Raw genomic sequence first — 19,490 nt, 5'->3', positions numbered from 1 at the left:
TGTTGACCAGGACCCATAGGGTAGTGCACTACTGTTGACCAGGACCCATAGGGTAGTGCACTACTGTTGACCAGGACCCATAGGGTAGTGCTCTACTGTTGACCAGGACCCATAGGGTAGTGCACTACTGTTGACCAGGACCCATAGGGTAGTGTACTACTGTTGACCAGGACCCATAGGGTAGTGTACTACTGTTGACCAGGACCCATAGGGTAGTGTACTACTGTTGACCAGGACCCATAGGGTAGTGCTCTACTGTTCCTGGTCTCTCTTGTTGATTGGTTTAGAGCTAAGTGTTCCTGGTCTCTCTTGTTGATTGGTTTAGAGCTAAGTGTTCCCGGTCTCTTGTTGATTGTTTTAGAGCTAAGTGTTCCCGGTCTCTCTTGTTGATTGGTTTAGAGCTAAGTGTTCCCGGTCTCTCTTGTTGATTGGTTTAGAGCTAAGTGTTCCCGGTCTCTCTTGTTGATTGGTTTAGAGCTAAGTGTTCCCGGTCTCTCTTGTTGATTGGTTTAGAGCTAAGTGTTCCTGGTCTCTCTTGTTGCTTGGTTTAGAGCTAAGTTTTCCTGGTCTCTCTTGTTGATTGGTTTAGAGCTAAGTGTTTCCGTCTCTCTTGTTGATTGGTTTAGAGCTACGTGTTCCTGGTCTCTCTTGTTGCTTGGTTTAGAGCTAAGTGTTCCTGGTCTCTCTTGTTGCTTCGTTTAGAGCTAAGTGTTCCTGGTCTCACTTGTTGCTTGGTTTAGAGCTAAGTGTTCCCGGGCTCTCTTGTTGATTGGTTTAGAGCTAAGTGTTCCTGGTCTCTCTTGTTCCATTGCAGGAGCTGAATGATCTGGCTCGTGACCCTCCAGCACAGTGCTCAGCAGGACCAGTGGGAGATGACAGTAGGTGTCTTAGACTTTATATTTTTATGCAACTGTTGAAGGCAGTTATTCTTAATCTTGGTCCTGGAGAACCAAACGGCTGAATATTTTAGTTTTTTGCCCAAAAGCACTAATACACCTGATCAAAGGTGCGTTAAGAAACACTGGTCAAAGATTTACAATGACCCTAAATGTGCACTAACTCTCCTTCTCCCCCTCTCCTTCCGCCAGTGTTTCACTGGCAAGCCACGATCATGGGACCTGTGAGTACCAGTCACGTAATCCCACTAGAACGGGAGAATTCTAAAGACTTGAATGTGTGTTTTGACGAAGGTGTAACATTTACCTGGACGTAAAGGTGGATCAGTCGGCGTGACAGACACTCTTTGTCTCCTTTCAGAATGACAGTCCATACCAGGGGGGCGTTTTCTTCCTGACCATTCATTTCCCCACAGACTATCCTTTCAAACCCCCTAAGGTAAGGGTCCATGTCACTTCACAATAGGTTTGGAGAGGGGCTCCTTCCTAAGTCCCTGTCACTGGTTACACTGAGGGACATTTTTACTGTTCTGGACTGCAGCCTCGTGACGCTGCATGTAGTTAATGTTGTGGTAGGAGGGGTGATTTACTAGTTAATGTTGTGGTAGGAGGGGTGATTTACTAGTTAATGTTGTGTGGTAGGAGGGGTGATTTACTAGTTAATGTTGTGGTAGGAGGGGTGATTTACTAGTTAATGTGTGGTAGGAGGGGTGATTTACTAGTTAATGTTGTGGTAGGAGGGGTGATTTACTAGTTAATGTTGTGGTAGGAGGGGTGATTTACTAGTTAATGTTGTGTGGTAGGAGGGGTGATTTACTAGTTAATGTTGTGGTAGGAGGGGTGATTTACTAGTTAATGTTGTGTGGTAGGAGGGTGATTTACTAGTTAATGTTGTGTGGTACGGGGGTGATTTACTAGTTAATGTTGTGGTAGGAGGGTGATTTACTAGTTAATGTTGTGGTAGGAGGGTGATTTACTAGTTAATGTTGTGGTAGGAGGGGTGATTTACTAGTTAATGTTGTGTGGTAGGAGGGGTGATTTACTAGTTAATGTTGTGTGGTAGGAGGGTGATTTACTAGTTAATGTTGTGTGGTAGGAGGGGTGATTTACTAGTTAATGTGTGGTAGGAGGGTGATTTACTAGTTATTGTTGTGGTAGGAGGGGTGATTTACTAGTTAATGTTGTGTGGTAAGAGGGGTGATTTACTAGTTAATGTTGTGTGGTAGGAGGGGTGATTTACTAGTTAATGTTGTGTGGTAGGAGGGGTGATTTACTAGTTAATGTTGTGTGGTAGGAGGGGTGATTTACTAGTTAATGTTGTGTGGTAGGAGGGGTGATATACTAGTTAATGTTGTGTGGTAGGAGGGTGATTTACTAGTTAATGTTGTGCTAGGAGGGGTGATTTACTAGTTAATGTGTGGTAGGAGGGGTGATTTACTAGTTAATGTGTGGTAGGAGGGTGATTTACTAGTTAATGTTGTGTGGTAGGAGGGGTGATTTACTAGTTAATGTTGTGTGGTAGGAGGGGTGATTTACTAGTTAATGTTGTGTGGTAGGAGGGGTGATTTACTAGTTAATGTTGTGTGGTACGAGGGGGTGATTTACTAGTTAATGTTGTGGTAGGAGGGGTGATTTACTAGTTAATGTTGTGGTAGGAGGGGTGATTTACTAGTTAATGTGTGGTAGGAGGGGTGATTTACTAGTTAATGTTGTGGTACGAGGGGTGATTTACTAGTTAATGTTGTGGTACGAGGGGTGATTTACTAGTTAATGTTGTGGTAGGAGGGGTGATTTACTAGTTAATGTTGTGTGGTAGGAGGGGTGATTTACTAGTTAATGTTGTGGTAGGAGGGGTGATTTACTAGTTAATGTTGTGGTAGGAGGGTGATTTACTAGTTAATGTGTGGTAGGAGGGGTGATTTACTAGTTAATGTTGTGGTAGGAGGGGTGATTTACTAGTTAATGTTGTGGTAGGAGGGGTGATTTACTAGTTAATGTGTGGTAGGAGGGGTGATTTACTAGTTAATGTTGTGGTAGGAGGGGTGATTTACTAGTTAATGTTGTGGTAGGAGGGGTGATTTACTAGTTAATGTTGTGTGGTAGGAGGGGTGATTTACTAGTTAATGTTGTGGTAGGAGGGGTGATTTACTAGTTAATGTTGTGTGGTAGGAGGGTGATTTACTAGTTAATGTTGTGTGGTACGGGGGTGATTTACTAGTTAATGTTGTGGTAGGAGGGGTGATTTACTAGTTAATGTTGTGGTAGGAGGGGTGATTTACTAGTTAATGTTGTGGTAGGAGGGGTGATTTACTAGTTAATGTTGTGTGGTAGGAGGGGTGATTTACTAGTTAATGTTGTGTGGTAGGAGGGGTGATTTACTAGTTAATGTTGTGTGGTAGGAGGGGTGATTTACTAGTTAATGTTGTGTGGTAGGAGGGGTGATTTACTAGTTAATGTTGTGTGGTAGGAGGGGTGATTTACTAGTTAATGTTGTGTGGTAGGAGGGTGATTTACTAGTTAATGTTGTGCTAGGAGGGGTGATTTACTAGTTAATGTGTGGTAGGAGGGGTGATTTACTAGTTAATGTGTGGTAGGAGGGGTGATTTACTAGTTAATGTTGTGTGGTAGGAGGGGTGATTTACTAGTTAATGTTGTGTGGTAGGAGGGTGATTTACTAGTTAATGTTGTGTGGTAGGAGGGGTGATTTACTAGTTAATGTTGTGTGGTACGAGGGGTGATTTACTAGTTAATGTTGTGGTAGGAGGGGTGATTTACTAGTTAATGTTGTGGTAGGAGGGGTGATTTACTAGTTAATGTGTGGTAGGAGGGGTGATTTACTAGTTAATGTTGTGGTACGAGGGTGATTTACTAGTTAATGTTGTGGTACGAGGGTGATTTACTAGTTAATGTTGTGGTAGGAGGGGTGATTTACTAGTTAATGTTGTGTGGTAGGAGGGTGATTTACTAGTTAATGTTGTGGTAGGAGGGGTGATTTACTAGTTAATGTTGTGGTAGGAGGGGTGATTTACTAGTTAATGTGTGGTAGGAGGGTGATTTACTAGTTAATGTTGTGGTAGGAGGGGTGATTTACTAGTTAATGTTGTGGTAGGAGGGTGATTTACTAGTTAATGTGTGGTAGGAGGGGTGATTTACTAGTTAATGTTGTGGTAGGAGGGGTGATTTACTAGTTAATGTTGTGGTAGGAGGGGTGATTTACTAGTTAATGTTGTGTGGTAGGAGGGGTGATTTACTAGTTAATGTTGTGGTAGGAGGGGTGATTTACTAGTTAATGTTGTGTGGTAGGAGGGTGATTTACTAGTTAATGTTGTGTGGTACGAGGGTGATTTACTAGTTAATGTTGTGGTAGGAGGGGTGATTTACTAGTTAATGTTGTGGTAGGAGGGGTGATTTACTAGTTAATGTTGTGGTAGGAGGGGTGATTTACTAGTTAATGTTGTGTGGTAGGAGGGGTGATTTACTAGTTAATGTTGTGTGGTAGGAGGGTGATTTACTAGTTAATGTTGTGTGGTAGGAGGGGTGATTTACTAGTTAATGTGTGGTAGGAGGGGTGATTTACTAGTTATTGTTGTGGTAGGAGGGGTGATTTACTAGTTAATGTTGTGTGGTAGGAGGGGTGATTTACTAGTTAATGTTGTGTGGTAGGAGGGTGATTTACTAGTTAATGTTGTGTGGTAGGAGGGGTGATTTACTAGTTAATGTTGTGTGGTAGGAGGGGTGATTTACTAGTTAATGTTGTGTGGTAGGAGGGGTGATTTACTAGTTAATGTTGTGTGGTAGGAGGGGTGATTTACTAGTTAATGTTGTGCTAGGAGGGGTGATTTACTAGTTAATGTGTGGTAGGAGGGGTGATTTACTAGTTAATGTGTGGTAGGAGGGGTGATTTACTAGTTAATGTTGTGTGGTAGGAGGGTGATTTACTAGTTAATGTTGTGTGGTAGGAGGGGTGATTTACTAGTTAATGTTGTGTGGTAGGAGGGGTGATTTACTAGTTAATGTTGTGTGGTACGAGGGGTGATTTACTAGTTAATGTTGTGGTAGGAGGGGTGATTTACTAGTTAATGTTGTGGTAGGAGGGGTGATTTACTAGTTAATGTGTGGTAGGAGGGGTGATTTACTAGTTAATGTTGTGGTACGAGGGGTGATTTACTAGTTAATGTTGTGGTACGAGGGGTGATTTACTAGTTAATGTTGTGGTAGGAGGGGTGATTTACTAGTTAATGTTGTGTGGTAGGAGGGGTGATTTACTAGTTAATGTTGTGGTAGGAGGGGTGATTTACTAGTTAATGTTGTGGTAGGAGGGGTGATTTACTAGTTAATGTGTGGTAGGAGGGGTGATTTACTAGTTAATGTTGTGGTAGGAGGGGTGATTTACTAGTTAATGTTGTGGTAGGAGGGGTGATTTACTAGTTAATGTGTGGTAGGAGGGGTGATTTACTAGTTAATGTTGTGGTAGGAGGGGTGATTTACTAGTTAATGTTGTGGTAGGAGGGGTGATTTACTAGTTAATGTTGTGTGGTAGGAGGGGTGATTTACTAGTTAATGTTGTGGTAGGAGGGGTGATTTACTAGTTAATGTTGTGTGGTAGGAGGGTGATTTACTAGTTAATGTTGTGTGGTACGAGGGGTGATTTACTAGTTAATGTTGTGGTAGGAGGGGTGATTTACTAGTTAATGTTGTGGTAGGAGGGGTGATTTACTAGTTAATGTTGTGGTAGGAGGGGTGATTTACTAGTTAATGTTGTGTGGTAGGAGGGGTGATTTACTAGTTAATGTTGTGTGGTAGGAGGGGTGATTTACTAGTTAATGTTGTGTGGTAGGAGGGGTGATTTACTAGTTAATGTGTGGTAGGAGGGGTGATTTACTAGTTATTGTTGTGGTAGGAGGGGTGATTTACTAGTTAATGTTGTGTGGTAGGAGGGGTGATTTACTAGTTAATGTTGTGTGGTAGGAGGGGTGATTTACTAGTTAATGTTGTGTGGTAGGAGGGTGATTTACTAGTTAATGTTGTGTGGTAGGAGGGGTGATTTACTAGTTAATGTTGTGTGGTAGGAGGGGTGATTTACTAGTTAATGTTGTGTGGTAGGAGGGGTGATTTACTAGTTAATGTTGTGTGGTAGGAGGGGTGATTTACTAGTTAATGTTGTGCTAGGAGGGTGATTTACTAGTTAATGTGTGGTAGGAGGGGTGATTTACTAGTTAATGTTGTGTGGTAGGAGGGGTGATTTACTAGTTAATGTGTGGTAGGAGGGGTGATTTACTAGTTAATGTTGTGTGGTAGGAGGGGTGATTTACTAGTTAATGTTGTGTGGTAGGAGGGGTGATTTACTAGTTAATGTTGTGTGGTAGGAGGGTGATTTACTAGTTAATGTTGTGTGGTACGAGGGGTGATTTACTAGTTAATGTTGTGGTAGGAGGGGTGATTTACTAGTTAATGTTGTGGTAGGAGGGGTGATTTACTAGTTAATGTGTGGTAGGAGGGTGATTTACTAGTTAATGTTGTGGTACGAGGGGTGATTTACTAGTTAATGTTGTGGTACGCAGGGGTGATTTACTAGTTAATGTTGTGGTAGGAGGGGTGATTTACTAGTTAATGTTGTGTGGTAGGAGGGGTGATTTACTAGTTAATGTTGTGGTAGGAGGGGTGATTTACTAGTTAATGTTGTGGTAGGAGGGGTGATTTACTAGTTAATGTGTGGTAGGAGGGGTGATTTACTAGTTAATGTTGTGGTACGAGGGGTGATTTACTAGTTAATGTTGTGGTACGAGGGGTGATTTACTAGTTAATGTTGTGTGGTACGAGGGGTGATTTACTAGTTAATGTTGTGTGGTAGGAGGGGTGATTTACTAGTTAATGTTGTGGTAGGAGGGGTGATTTACTAGTTAATGTTGTGGTACGAGGTGTGATTTACTAGTTAATGTTGTGGTACGAGGGGTGATTTACTAGTTAATGTGTGGTACGAGGGGTGATTTACTAGTTAATGTTGTGGTACGAGGGGTGATTTACTAGTTAATGTGTGGTACGAGGGGTGATTTACTAGTTAATGTTGTGTGGTAGGAGGGGTGATTTACTAGTTAATGTTGTGTGGTAGGAGGGGTGATTTACTAGTTAATGTTGTGTGGTAGGAGGGGTGATTTACTAGTTAATGTTGTGTGGTAGGAGGGGTGATTTACTAGTTAATGTTGTGGTAGGAGGGGTGATTTACTAGTTAATGTTGTGGTAGGAGGGGTGATTTACTAGTTAATGTTGTGTGGTAGGAGGGGTGATTTACTAGTTAATGTTGTGTGGTAGGAGGGGTGATTTACTAGTTAATGTTGTGTGGTAGGAGGGGTGATTTACTAGTTAATGTTGTGTGGTAGGAGGGGTGATTTACTAGTTAATGTTGTGTGGTAGGAGGGGTGATTTACTAGTTAATGTTGTGTGGTAGGAGGGGTGATTTACTAGTTAATGTTGTGGTAGGAGGGGTGATTTACTAGTTAATGTTGTGGTAGGAGGGGTGATTTACTAGTTAATGTTGTGGTAGGAGGGGTGATTTACTAGTTAATGTGTGGTAGGAGGGGTGATTTACTAGTAAATGTTGTGGTACGAGGGGTGATTTACTAGTTAATGTTGTGGTAGGAGGGGTGATTTACTAGTTAATGTGTGGTAGGAGGGGTGATTTACTAGTTAATGTTGTGTGGTAGGAGGGGTGATTTACTAGTTAATGTTGTGTGGTAGGAGGGGTGATTTACTAGTTAATGTGTGATGTACTAGTAAATGTGTGGTAGGAGGGGTGATTTACTAGTTAATGTTGTGGTAGGAGGGGTGATTTACTAGTTAATGTTGTGGTAGGAGGGGTGATTTACTAGTTAATGTTGTGTGGTAGGAGGGGTGATTTACTAGTTAATGTTGTGTGGTAGGAGGGGTGATTTACTAGTTAATGTGTGGTAGGAGGGGTGATTTACTAGTTAATGTTGTGTGGTAGGAGGGGTGATTTACTAGTTAATGTTGTGTGGTAGGAGGGGTGATTTACTAGTTAATGTTGTGTGGTAGGAGGGGTGATTTACTAGTTAATGTTGTGTGGTAGGAGGGGTGATTTACTAGTTAATGTTGTGTGGTAGGAGGGGTGATTTACTAGTTAATGTTGTGTGGTACGAGGGGTGATTTACTAGTTAATGTTGTGGTAGGAGGGGTGATTTACTAGTTAATGTTGTGGTAGGAGGGGTGATTTACTAGTTAATGTGTGGTAGGAGGGGTGATTTACTAGTTAATGTTGTGGTACGAGGGGTGATTTACTAGTTAATGTTGTGGTAGGAGGGGTGATTTACTAGTTAATGTGTGGTAGGAGGGGTGATTTACTAGTTAATGTTGTGTGGTAGGAGGGGTGATTTACTAGTTAATGTTGTGGTAGGAGGGGTGATTTACTAGTTAATGTGTGGTAGGAGGGGTGATTTACTAGTTAATGTTGTGGTACGAGGGGTGATTTACTAGTTAATGTTGTGGTACGAGGGGTGATTTACTAGTTAATGTTGTGGTACGAGGGGTGATTTACTAGTTAATGTTGTGTGGTAGGAGGGGTGATTTACTAGTTAATGTTGTGTGGTAGGAGGGGTGATTTACTAGTTAATGTTGTGGTACGAGGGGTGATTTACTAGTTAATGTTGTGGTACGAGGGGTGATTTACTAGTTAATGTGTGGTAGGAGGGGTGATTTACTAGTTAATGTTGTGGTACGAGGGTGATTTACTAGTTAATGTTGTGGTACGAGGGGTGATTTACTAGTTAATGTTGTGTGGTAGGAGGGGTGATTTACTAGTTAATGTTGTGTGGTAGGAGGGTGATTTACTAGTTAATGTTGTGTGGTAGGAGGGGTGATTTACTAGTTAATGTTGTGTGGTAGGAGGGTGATTTACTAGTTAATGTTGTGTGGTACGAGGGGTGATTTACTAGTTAATGTTGTGGTACGAGGGGGGGTGATTTACTAGTTAATGTTGTGTGGTAGGAGGGGTGATTTACTAGTTAATGTTGTGTGGTAGGAGGGGTGATTTACTAGTTAATGTTGTGTGGTAGGAGGGGTGATTTACTAGTTAATGTTGTGTGGTAGGAGGGGTGATTTACTAGTTAATGTTGTGGTAGGAGGGGTGATTTACTAGTTAATGTTGTGGTAGGAGGGGTGATTTACTAGTTAATGTTGTGGTAGGAGGGGTGATTTACTAGTTAATGTGTGGTAGGAGGGGTGATTTACTAGTTAATGTTGTGTGGTAGGAGGGGTGATTTACTAGTTAATGTTGTGTGGTAGGAGGGGTGATTTACTAGTTAATGTGTGATGTACTAGTAAATGTGTGGTAGGAGGGGTGATTTACTAGTTAATGTTGTGGTAGGAGGGGTGATTTACTAGTTAATGTTGTGTGGTAGGAGGGGTGATTTACTAGTTAATGTTGTGTGGTAGGAGGGTGATTTACTAGTTAATGTGTGATGTACTAGTAAATGTGTGGTAGGAGGGGTGATTTACTAGTTAATGTTGTGGTAGGAGGGGTGATTTACTAGTTAATGTTGTGGTAGGAGGGTGATTTACTAGTTAATGTTGTGTGGTAGGAGGGGTGATTTACTAGTTAATGTTGTGTGGTAGGAGGGGTGATTTACTAGTTAATGTGTGGTAGGAGGGGTGATTTACTAGTTAATGTGTGGTAGGAGGGGTGATTTACTAGTTAATGTTGTGTGGTAGGAGGGGTGATTTACTAGTTAATGTTGTGTGGTAGGAGGGGTGATTTACTAGTTAATGTTGTGTGGTAGGAGGGGTGATTTACTAGTTAATGTTGTGTGGTAGGAGGGGTGATTTACTAGTTAATGTGTGGTACGAGGGGTGATTTACTAGTTAATGTTGTGTGGTAGGAGGGGTGATTTACTAGTTAATGTTGTGTGGTAGGAGGGGTGATTTACTAGTTAATGTTGTGTGGTAGGAGGGGTGATTTACTAGTTAATGTTGTGTGGTAGGAGGGGTGATTTACTAGTTAATGTTGTGTGTTAGGAGGGGTGATTTACTAGTTAATGTTGTGTGGTAGGAGGGGTGATTTACTAGTTAATGTTGTGTGGTAGGAGGGGTGATTTACTAGTTAATGTTGTGTGGTAGGAGGGTGATTTACTAGTTAATGTTGTGTGGTAGGAGGGGTGATTTACTAGTTAATGTTGTGTGGTAGGAGGGGTGATTTACTAGTTAATGTTGTGTGGTAGGAGGGGTGATTTACTAGTTAATGTTGTGTGGTAGGAGGGGTGATTTACTAAATATATTAGCATTTTGTTGAATTAACATTTTCCTCTCTCTCTCTCTCTCTCTCTCTCTCTCCCCCAGTTAGCGTTTACCACAAGAATTTACCACCCCAATATTAACAGTAACGGCAGTATCTGTTTGGATATTCTCAGATCACAGTGGTCGCCGGCTTTAACTATTTCTAAAGGTGAGTTAGGACCTCTCTGTGAAGGACAGATCCACTGAAGGTGCATTATGGGGCAGTTTACCGGACACAGATTAAGCCTCGTCTCGGACTACAAAGTTATTTCAATGGAGATTGTGGAGATGTTTTCTGCCATGTTTAATGTGCCTCTGTGTGTATGTATCATAAGGAATCAGACGTCGCGACATCACATGGCCTCGATGTCTACATGAGAGTTGTCTGTAGTGGGGATCCAACCCCCCTTCTCCTGTTCCTTCCAAACCCCCTGCTCCTGTTCCTTCCAAACCCCCCCGCTCCTGTTCCTTCTAAACCCCCTTCTCCTGTTCCTTCCAAACCCCCCTGCTCCTGTTCCTTCCAAACCCCCCCTGCTCCTGTTCCTTCCAACCCCCCTGCTCCCGTTCCTTCCAAGCCCCCCTGCTCCTGTTACTTCCAACCCCCCCCTGCTCCTGTTGCCCAACCCCCCTGCTCCTGTTACTTCCAAACCCCCCTGCTCCTGTTACTTCCAACCCCCCCCTGCTCCTGTTCCTTCCAAACCCCCCCCTGCTCCTGTTCCTTCCAACCCCCCTGCTCCTGTTACTTCCAAACCCCCCTGCTCCTGTTCCTTCCAAACCCCCCCTGCTCCCGTTCCTTCCAACCCCCCGCTCCCGTTCCTTCCCAACCCCCCTGCTCCCGTTCCTTCCAACCCCCCTGCTCCTGTTCCTTCCAAACCCCCCTGCTCCTGTTCCTTCCAAACCCCCCATGCTCCTGTTCCTCGTTACACTGCAGAGAAACGGGTTTCTAACTCTTGTGACTGTCTTCCTCTGCAGTTCTGCTCTCCATTTGCTCCCTGTTATGTGATCCCAACCCAGACGACCCTCTAGTACCAGAGATCGCACGCATCTATAAAGCAGATAGTGACAAGTAAGTATCCTGTACTGCTGTCTGTTGGAGACATCCCTTCATTTTATATACTGCTGATGTCAGGACATTTTTCATTCTGTATAACCCAGTGAAAATACGTTATTTTCAACAAGTTTTTGGCTCACTGGGAAGTTGATAAACCTAACATGTTCCTGTCTGCTTTCAGTCGAGGGACCTGTACACACGATTATGGTCTACAGCCGAGACAAACCGGAATAATGTCCCTTGTCTCTCAAAGCGGAATAATGCCCCGTGTCTCTCAAAGCGGAATAATGTCCGGTCTCTCAAAGCGGAATAATGTCCGGTCTCTCAAAGCGGAATAATGTCCCGTGTCTCTCAAAGCGGAATAATGCCCCGTGTCTCTCAAAGCGGAATAATGCCCCGTGTCTCTCAAAGCGGAATAATGTCCGGTCTCTCAAAGCGGAATAATGCCCCGTGTCTCTCAAAGCGGAATAATGCCCCGTGTCTCTCAAAGCGGAATAATGCCCCGTGTCTCTCAAAGCGGAATAATGCCCCGTGTCTCTCAAAGCGGAATAATGTCCCTTGTCTCTCAAAGCAGAATAATGCCCTGTGTCTCTCAAAGCAGAATAATGCCCCGTGTCTCTCAAAGCGGAATAATGCCCCGTGTCTCTCAAAGCGGAATAATGCCCCGTGTCTCTCAAAGCGGAATAATGCCCCGTGTCTCTCAAAGCGGAATAATGTCCGGGGTCTGTGGAGAGGAGTTTGTTGTTGTGGAGGTCTATGTTTATGGCAGCATGTAGTCCTCACCCAGGGCTGGTCTCGCTGGATTCTCTGGAAGCTGTCTCATCATTCAGCCAACGACAGTCTACCACAGTCCCTGTAAGGCTTTAGTTTGGTTGTGTGTGGACAAGTCAATGAAAATAGTCTGGGTATCCATCAGCAGTCATATGGCTGAGGGCCTTCCTCTGACACCGCCTGGTGTAGAGGTCCTGGATGGAAGGCAGATTAGCCCCGGTGATGGTTGGAGGCCGAGCAGTTGCCATACCAGGCAGTGATGCAACCAGTCAAGATGCTCTCGATGGTGCAGCTGTAGAACTTTTTGAGGATCTGAGGACTCTGGGATGATGGTGTTGATGTGAGTCATGGCCAGCCTTTCAAAGCACTTCATGGTTACAGATGTGAGTGCTCCAGGGTGGTAGTCATTTAAAGAATAGAGTGGGGCAAAAAAGTATTTAGCCAGCCACCAATTGTGCAAGTTCTCCCACTTAAAAAGATGAGAGAGGCCTGTAATTGTCATCATAGGTACACTTCAACTATGATGGACAAAATGAGATTTTTTTTCTCCAGAAAATCACATTGTAGGATTTTTTATGAATTTATTTGCAAATTATGGTTGAAAATAAGTATTTGGTCAATAACAAAAGTTTATCTCAATACTTTGTTATTTACCCTTGGTTGGCAATGACAGAGGTCAAACGTTTTCTGTAAGTCATCACAAGGTTTTCGCATACTGTTGCCGGTATTTTGGCCCATTCCTCCATGCAGATCTCCTCTAGAGCAGTGATGTTTTGGGGCTGTTGCTGGGCATCACGGACTTTCAACTCCCTCCAAAGATTTTCTATGGGGTTGAGATCTGGAGACTGGCTAGGCCACTCCAGGACCTTGAAATGCTTCTTACGAAGCCACTCCTTCGTTGCCCGGGCGGTGTGTTTGGGATCATTGTCGTGCTGAGAGACCCAGCCCCGTTTCATCTTCAATGCCCTTGCTGATGGAAGGAGGTTTTCACTCAAAATCACACGATACATGGCCCCATTCATTCTTTCCTTTACACGGATCTGTTGTCCTGGTCCCTTTGCAGAAAAACAGCCCCAAAGCATGATGTTTCCACCCCCATGCTTCACAGTAGGTATGGTGTTCTTTGGATGCAACTCAGCATTCTTTGTCCTCCAAACACGAGGAGTTGAGTTTTTGCCAAAAAGTTATATTTTGGTTAGATCTGACCGTATGACATTCTTCCAATCTTCTTCTGGATCATCCAAATGCTCTCTAGCAAACTTCAGACGGGCCTGGACATGTACTGGCTTAAGCAGGGGGACACGTCTGGCACTGCAGGATTTGAGTCCCTGGCGGTGTAGTGTGTTACTGATGGTAGGCTTTGTTACTTTGGTCCCAGCTCTCTGCAGGTCATTCACTAGGTCCCCCCGTGTGGTATTGGGATTTTTGCTCACCGTTCTCGTGATCATTTTGACCCCACGGGGTGAGATCTTGCGTGGAGCCCTAGATCGAGGGAGATTATCAGTGGTCTTGCATGGCTTCCATTTCCTAATAATTGCTCCCACAGTTGATTTCTTCAAACCAAGTTGCTTACCGGTGTCCTTTGACAGCTCTTTGGTCTTGGCCATAGTGGAGTTTGCAGTGTGACTGTTTGATGTTGTGGACAGGTGTCTTTTATACTGATAACAAGTTCAAACGGGTGCCATTAATACAGGTAACGAGTGGAGGACAGAGGAGCCTCTTAAAGAAGAAGTTACAGGTCTGTGAGAGCCAGACATCTTGCTTGTTTGTAGGTGACCAAATACTTATTTTCCACCATAATTTGCAAATAAATTCATTAACAATCCTACAATGTGATTTTCTGAATTTTATTTCTAATTTTGTCTGTCATAGTTGAAGTGTACCTATGATGAAAATGACAGGCCTCTCTCATCTTTTTAAGTGGGAGAACTTGCACAATTGGTGGCTGACTAAATACTTTTTTGCCCCACTGTATATATATTTAACATTTATTTAACCTGGCAAGTCAGTTAAGAACAAATTCTTTTTACAGTGACTGTCTACTCTGGACAAACCCTCCCCTAATCCGGACGACGCTGGGCCAATTGTGCGCTGCCCTATGGGATTCCTGATCGTGGCCGGTTGTGATACAGCCTGGGATCGAACCAGGGTCTGTAGTGATGCCTCATTTAGGCAGATTACCTTGACATTCTTGTGCGCAGGCACTATGGTGTTCTGCTTGAAACATGTAGGTCTTACAGACTCGGTCAGGGGCGTAGGGATCCGCAGGGACGTTCCCCTGGCAGACCAGGATCCGCTGGGACGTTCCCCTGGCAGACCAGGATCCGCTGGGACGTTCCCCTGGCAGACCAGGATCAGCAGGGACGTTCCCCTGGCAGACCAGGATCAGCAGGGACGTTCCCCTGGCAGACCAGGAAACATGGTGACGTTCCCCTGGCAGACCAGGATCCGCTGGGACGTTCCCCTGGCAGACCAGGATCCCCTGGGACGTTCCCCTGGCAGACCAGGATCCGCGGGGACGTTCCCCTGGCAGACCAGGATCCGCTGGGACGTTCCCCTGGCAGACCAGGATCCGCGGGGCGTTCCCCTGGCAGACCAGGATCCGCGGGGACGTTCCCCTGGCAGACCAGGATCCGCTGGGGCGTTCCCCTGGCAGACCAGGATCCGCGGGGGCGTTCCCCTGGCAGACCAGGATCCGCGGGGGACGTTCCCCTGGCAGACCAGGATCCGCGGGGCGTTCCCCTGGCAGACCAGGATCCGCTGGGGCGTTCCCCTGGCAGACCAGGATCCGCTGGGCGTTCCCCTGGCAGACCAGGATCCGCGGGGACGTTCCCCTGGCAGACCAGGATCCGCTGGGACGTTCCCCTGGGACGTTCCCCTGGCAGAGCAGGATCCGCTGGGACGTTCCCCTGGCAGAGCAGGATCCGCTGGGACGTTCCCCTGGCAGACCAGGATCCGCTGGGACGTTCCCTGGCAGACCAGGATCCGCAGGGACGTTCCCCTGGCAGACCAGGATCCGCTAGGGACGTTCCCCTGGCAGACCAGGATCCGCTGGGACGTTCCCCTGGCAGACCAGGATCAGCGGGGGCGTTCCCTGGCAGACCAGGATCCGCGGGGGCGTTCCCCTGGGGCGTTCCCCTGGCAGACCAGGATCCGCTGGGACGTTCCCTGGCAGACCAGGATCCGCAGGGACGTTCCCCTGGCAGACCAGGATCCGCTGGGACGTTCCCCTGGCAGACCAGGATCCGCTGGGACGTTCCCCTGGCAGACCAGGATCCGTAGGGACGTTCCCCTGGCAGACCAGGATCAGCAGGGACGTTCCCCTGGCAGACCAGGAAACATGGTGACGGTACCCTGGTACGGCTTTGGCGAAAAGTAGTGCAGCCGATAGGGTGCCGTTTGGGAAGCTGCTTCTATTATTTTTGTTTGTTTTCCCTCTTACAGATACAGCAGAATAGCAAGAGAATGGACGCAGAAATACGCCATGTGATGACTGGTCTGAACGGATCATCGGAAGGACAACGTCGTTGTAGCTGGAGTCAACTTCAATTGCTTGTTTTCATTATTTTGTTCATTTTGTTATTGAATTAGACTCATTTTGCCCCCATTTTCACTCCTTCATTTATGTGCTATTAAAAAGATAGTGTTTGTTGCTCGGACAGTCAACGTGTGTACTAGTTTAATTTAAGTGCGGGAAAAAGTCTTTCATGGGTTCTGAACTCTTCATGTTGAGCATGCAACAACAGTATACGGCCGTGCCGACTGGCCTCTTGGTTATCAGACTAAACCACTAGACTGCGTTCCATCCATGTTGTTCTGAGGACGTTGAAGACACCTGACCAAACCGGAAAGACGTGTCTCTTCAGGATACACCAACTGGTGTGTGTGATGTTGTTGGCTGTGTCTGAAGTGGCAGTCTATTCCCTATTTACACTACTTTTAACAGGGAATATCCCTGTGGATCCTGGTCTACTAGGGGAATATCCCTGTGGATCCCGGTCTATTAGGGGAATATCCCTGTGGATCCCGGTCTACTAGGGGAATATCCCTGTGGATCCTGGTCTACTAGGGGAATATCCCTGTGGGTCCCGGTCTACTAGGGGAATATCCCTGTGGATCCTGGTCTACTAGGGGAATATCCCTGAGGATCCTGGTCTACTAGGGGAATATCCCTGTGGGTCCCGGTCTACTAGGGGAATATCCTGGTCTACTAGGGGAACATCCCTGTGGATCCCTGTCTACTAGGGGAATATCCCTGAGGGTCCTGGTCTACTAGGGGAATATCCCTGTGGGTCTTGGTCTACTAGGGGAATATCCCTGTGGGTCCTGGTCTACTAGGGGAATATCCCTGTGGATCCTGGTCTACTAGGGGAATATCCCTGTGGATCCCGGTCTACTAGGGGAATATCCCTGTGGGTCCCGGTCTACTAGGGGAATATCCCTGTGGATCCCGGTCTACTAGGGGAATATCCCTGTGGATCCCGGTCTACTAGGGGAATATCCCTGTTGGTCCCGGTCTACTAGGGGAATATCCTGGTCTACTAGGGGAATATCCCTGTGGATCCTGGTCTACTAGGGGAATATCCCTGTGGATCCCGGTCTACTAGGGGAATATCCCTGTGGGTCCCGGTCTACTAGGGGAATATCCCTGTGGATCCTGTTCTACTAGGGGAATATCCCTGTGGATCCTGGTCTACTAGGGGGATATCCCTGTGGGTCCCGGTCTACTAGGGGAATATCCCTGTGGATCCCGGTCTACTAGGTGAATATCCCTGTGGATCCCGGTCTACTAGGGGAATATCCCTGTGGATCCTGGTCTACTAGGGGAATATCCCTGTGGATCCTGGTCTACTAGGGGAATATCCCTGTGGATCCCGGTCTACTAGGGGAATATCCCTGTGGGTCCCGGTCTACTAGGGGAATATCCCTGTTGGTCCTGGTCTACTAGGGGAATATCCCTGTGGATCCTGGTCTACTAGGGGAATATCCCTGTTGATCCCGGTCTACTAGTGGAATATCCCGGTCTACTAGGGGAATATCCCTGTGGATCCTGGTCTACTAGGGGAATATCCCTGTGGATCCCGGTCTAGGGGAATATCCTTGTGGATCCCGGTCTACTAGGGGAATATCCCTGTGGATCCCGGTCTACTAGGGGAATATCCCTGTGGATCCCGGTCTACTAGGGGAATATCCCTGTGGATCCCGGTCTACTAGGGGAATATCCCTGTGGATCCCGGTCTACTAGGGGAATATCCCTGTGGATCCCGGTCTACTAGGGGAATATCCCTGTGGATCCCGGTCTACTAGGGGAATATCCTTGTGGATCCCGGTCTACTAGGGGAATATCCCTGTGGATCCCGGTCTATTAGGGAATATCCCTGTGGATCCCGGTCTACTAGGGGAATATCCTTGTGGATCCCGGTCTACTAGGGGAATATCCTTGTGGATCCCGGTCTACTAGGGGAATATCCCTGTGGATCCCGGTCTACTAGGGGAATATCCCTGTGGATCCCGGTCTACTAGGGGAATATCCCTGTGGATCCCGGTCTACTAGGGGAATATCCCTGTGGATCAAGGTCTACTAGGGGAATATCCCTGTGGATCCCGGTCTACTAGGGGAACATCCCTGTGGATCCCGGTCTACTAGGGGAATATCCCTGTGGATCCCGGTCTACTAGGGGAATATCCCTGTGGATCCCGGTCTACTAGGGGAATATCCCTGTGGGTCCCGGTCTACTAGGGGAATATCCCTGTGGGTCCCGGTCTACTAGGGGAATATCCCTGTGGGTCCCGGTCTACTAGGGGAATATCCCTGTGGGTCCCGGTCTACTAGGGGAATATCCCTGTGGGTCCCGGTCTACTAGGGGAATATCCCTGTGGGTCCCGGTCTACTAGGGGAATATCCCTGTGGATCCCGGTCTAAAGTAGTGCATTTTATCAAGAATTCGATGCCCTTTCGATGGCAGCAGTGTTATGCTTTTTAATATTGTTTGCGACACATGGGCCTGAGAGAATATTTACCACCTCATATCCAAATGTGTGAACAGACAAACAAATGCTGCTCGGTATGTCAACAACAAACAAAAAAAGAAATGTAATGTATTTGATGCATGTTATAGGAATAGGTTGGATGTTACCCATAGGAAGTGGATACAAAGAGCAAATGGGGAAATTATTCAATGAAAGCTTTCTATCTTTGATGCTTATTATTTTATGTTTTTTAGAAGTTGAGAGCTTATAGTTAGGTCGCCTACCTAAACACTGTCTCGTAACCCTGAGACGTGACGCAGAGCTATTGGTTCAACTATCTACTGGTGCCTCTGGCGTCTTGGTTTTTTGTTGTTGAGTTTTCCCCATCAATAAAGGTAAATCATAAACACTTTCTAGGTTCTTATCAATTTTATTGTTGGCTACTGTAAATGTTCTACATACTTGTGTTTTGATCTGTTGAGTTTATAATGTAGTTGTTAAAGGGTAGGTCCAGGATTCTGTACAATGAAGGTTGACCTCTTGGCCAAGGTAAATGAAGTGTCCTTTCCGTACAGGCAGGCCGTGGGGGGAGAGTCAGGCAGCACTGAACAGAGAGGAAGTGTCCTTTCCATACAGGCAGGCCGTGGGGGGAGAGTCAGGCAGCACTGAACAGAGAGGAAGTGTCCTTTCCATACAGGCAGGCCATGGGGGAGAGTCAGGCAGCACTGAACAGAGAGGAAGTGTCCTTTCCGTACAGGCAGGCCGTGGGGGAGAGTCAGGCAGCACTGAACAGAGAGGAAGTGTCCTTTCCGTACAGGCAGGCCGTGGGGGAGAGAGTCAGGCAGCACTGAACAGAGAGGAAGTGTCCTTTCCGTACAGGCAGGCCGTGGGGGAGAGTCAGGCAGCACTGAACAGAGAGGAAGTGTCCTTTCCGTACAGGCAGGCCGTGGGGGAGAGTCATGCAGCACTGAACAGAGAGGAAGTGTCCTTTCCGTACAGGCAGGCCGTGGGGGAGAGAGTCAGGCAGCACTGAACAGAGAGGAAGTGTCCTTTCCGTACAGGCAGGCCGTGGGGAGAGTCAGGCAGCACTGAACAGAGAGGACGTGTCCTTTCCGTACAGGCAGGCCGTGGGGAGAGTCAGGCAGCACTGAACAGAGAGGAAGTGTCCTTTCCGTACAGGCAGGCCGTGGGGGAGAGTCAGGCAGCACTAAACAGAGAGGAAGTGTCCTTTCCATACAGGCAGGCCGTGGGGGAGAGTCAGGCAGCACTGAACAGAGAGGAAGTGTCCTTTCCGTACAGGCAGGCCGTGGGGGGAGAGTCAGGCAGCACTGAACAGAGAGGAAGTGTCCTTTCCGTACAGGCAGGCCGTGGGGGGAGAGTCAGGCAGCACTGAACAGAGAGGAAGTGTCCTTTCCGTACAGGCAGGTCGTGGGGGGAGAGTCAGGCAGCACTGAACAGAGAGGAAGTGTCCTTTCCGTACAGGCAGGTCGTGGGGGGAGAGTCCTTTCCGTACAGGCAGG

The 19,490-nt window shown here is 46.4% G+C and overlaps 1 protein-coding gene across 1 annotated transcript; it reads left to right on the top strand.

Moving 5' to 3' along the window:
• Window positions 1-817: 817 nt before the first annotated feature.
• On the top strand, window positions 818-18,382 carry LOC135533113 (ubiquitin-conjugating enzyme E2 D3-like). Its single transcript, XM_064960523.1, has 6 exons — window positions 818-878; window positions 1,089-1,120; window positions 1,258-1,335; window positions 10,242-10,347; window positions 11,151-11,244; window positions 15,445-18,382. Coding segments are annotated over exons 1-6 (357 nt in total). The 5' UTR covers window positions 818-877; the 3' UTR covers window positions 15,491-18,382.
• The last annotated feature ends 1,108 nt before the right edge of the window (window positions 18,383-19,490 follow it).

Source organism: Oncorhynchus masou, unplaced genomic scaffold (assembly GCF_036934945.1).
Source record: "Oncorhynchus masou masou isolate Uvic2021 unplaced genomic scaffold, UVic_Omas_1.1 unplaced_scaffold_2225, whole genome shotgun sequence".
Classification (NCBI taxonomy): domain Eukaryota; kingdom Metazoa; phylum Chordata; class Actinopteri; order Salmoniformes; family Salmonidae; genus Oncorhynchus; species Oncorhynchus masou.
The sequence above is the reverse complement of the archived record's forward strand: the minus strand, read 5'-3'. Positions and strand labels throughout refer to the sequence as shown.

What these genes read in the sequence shown, in the direction of transcription:
- LOC135533113 (XM_064960523.1), top strand. An exon ending in AAGCCACGATCATGGGACCT is followed by an intron (nt 1,121 to 1,257) that starts GTGAGTACCAGT and finishes GTCTCCTTTCAG; the next exon opens with AATGACAGTCCATACCAGGG. An exon ending in ATCCTTTCAAACCCCCTAAG is followed by an intron (nt 1,336 to 10,241) that starts GTAAGGGTCCAT and finishes TCTCTCCCCCAG; the next exon opens with TTAGCGTTTACCACAAGAAT.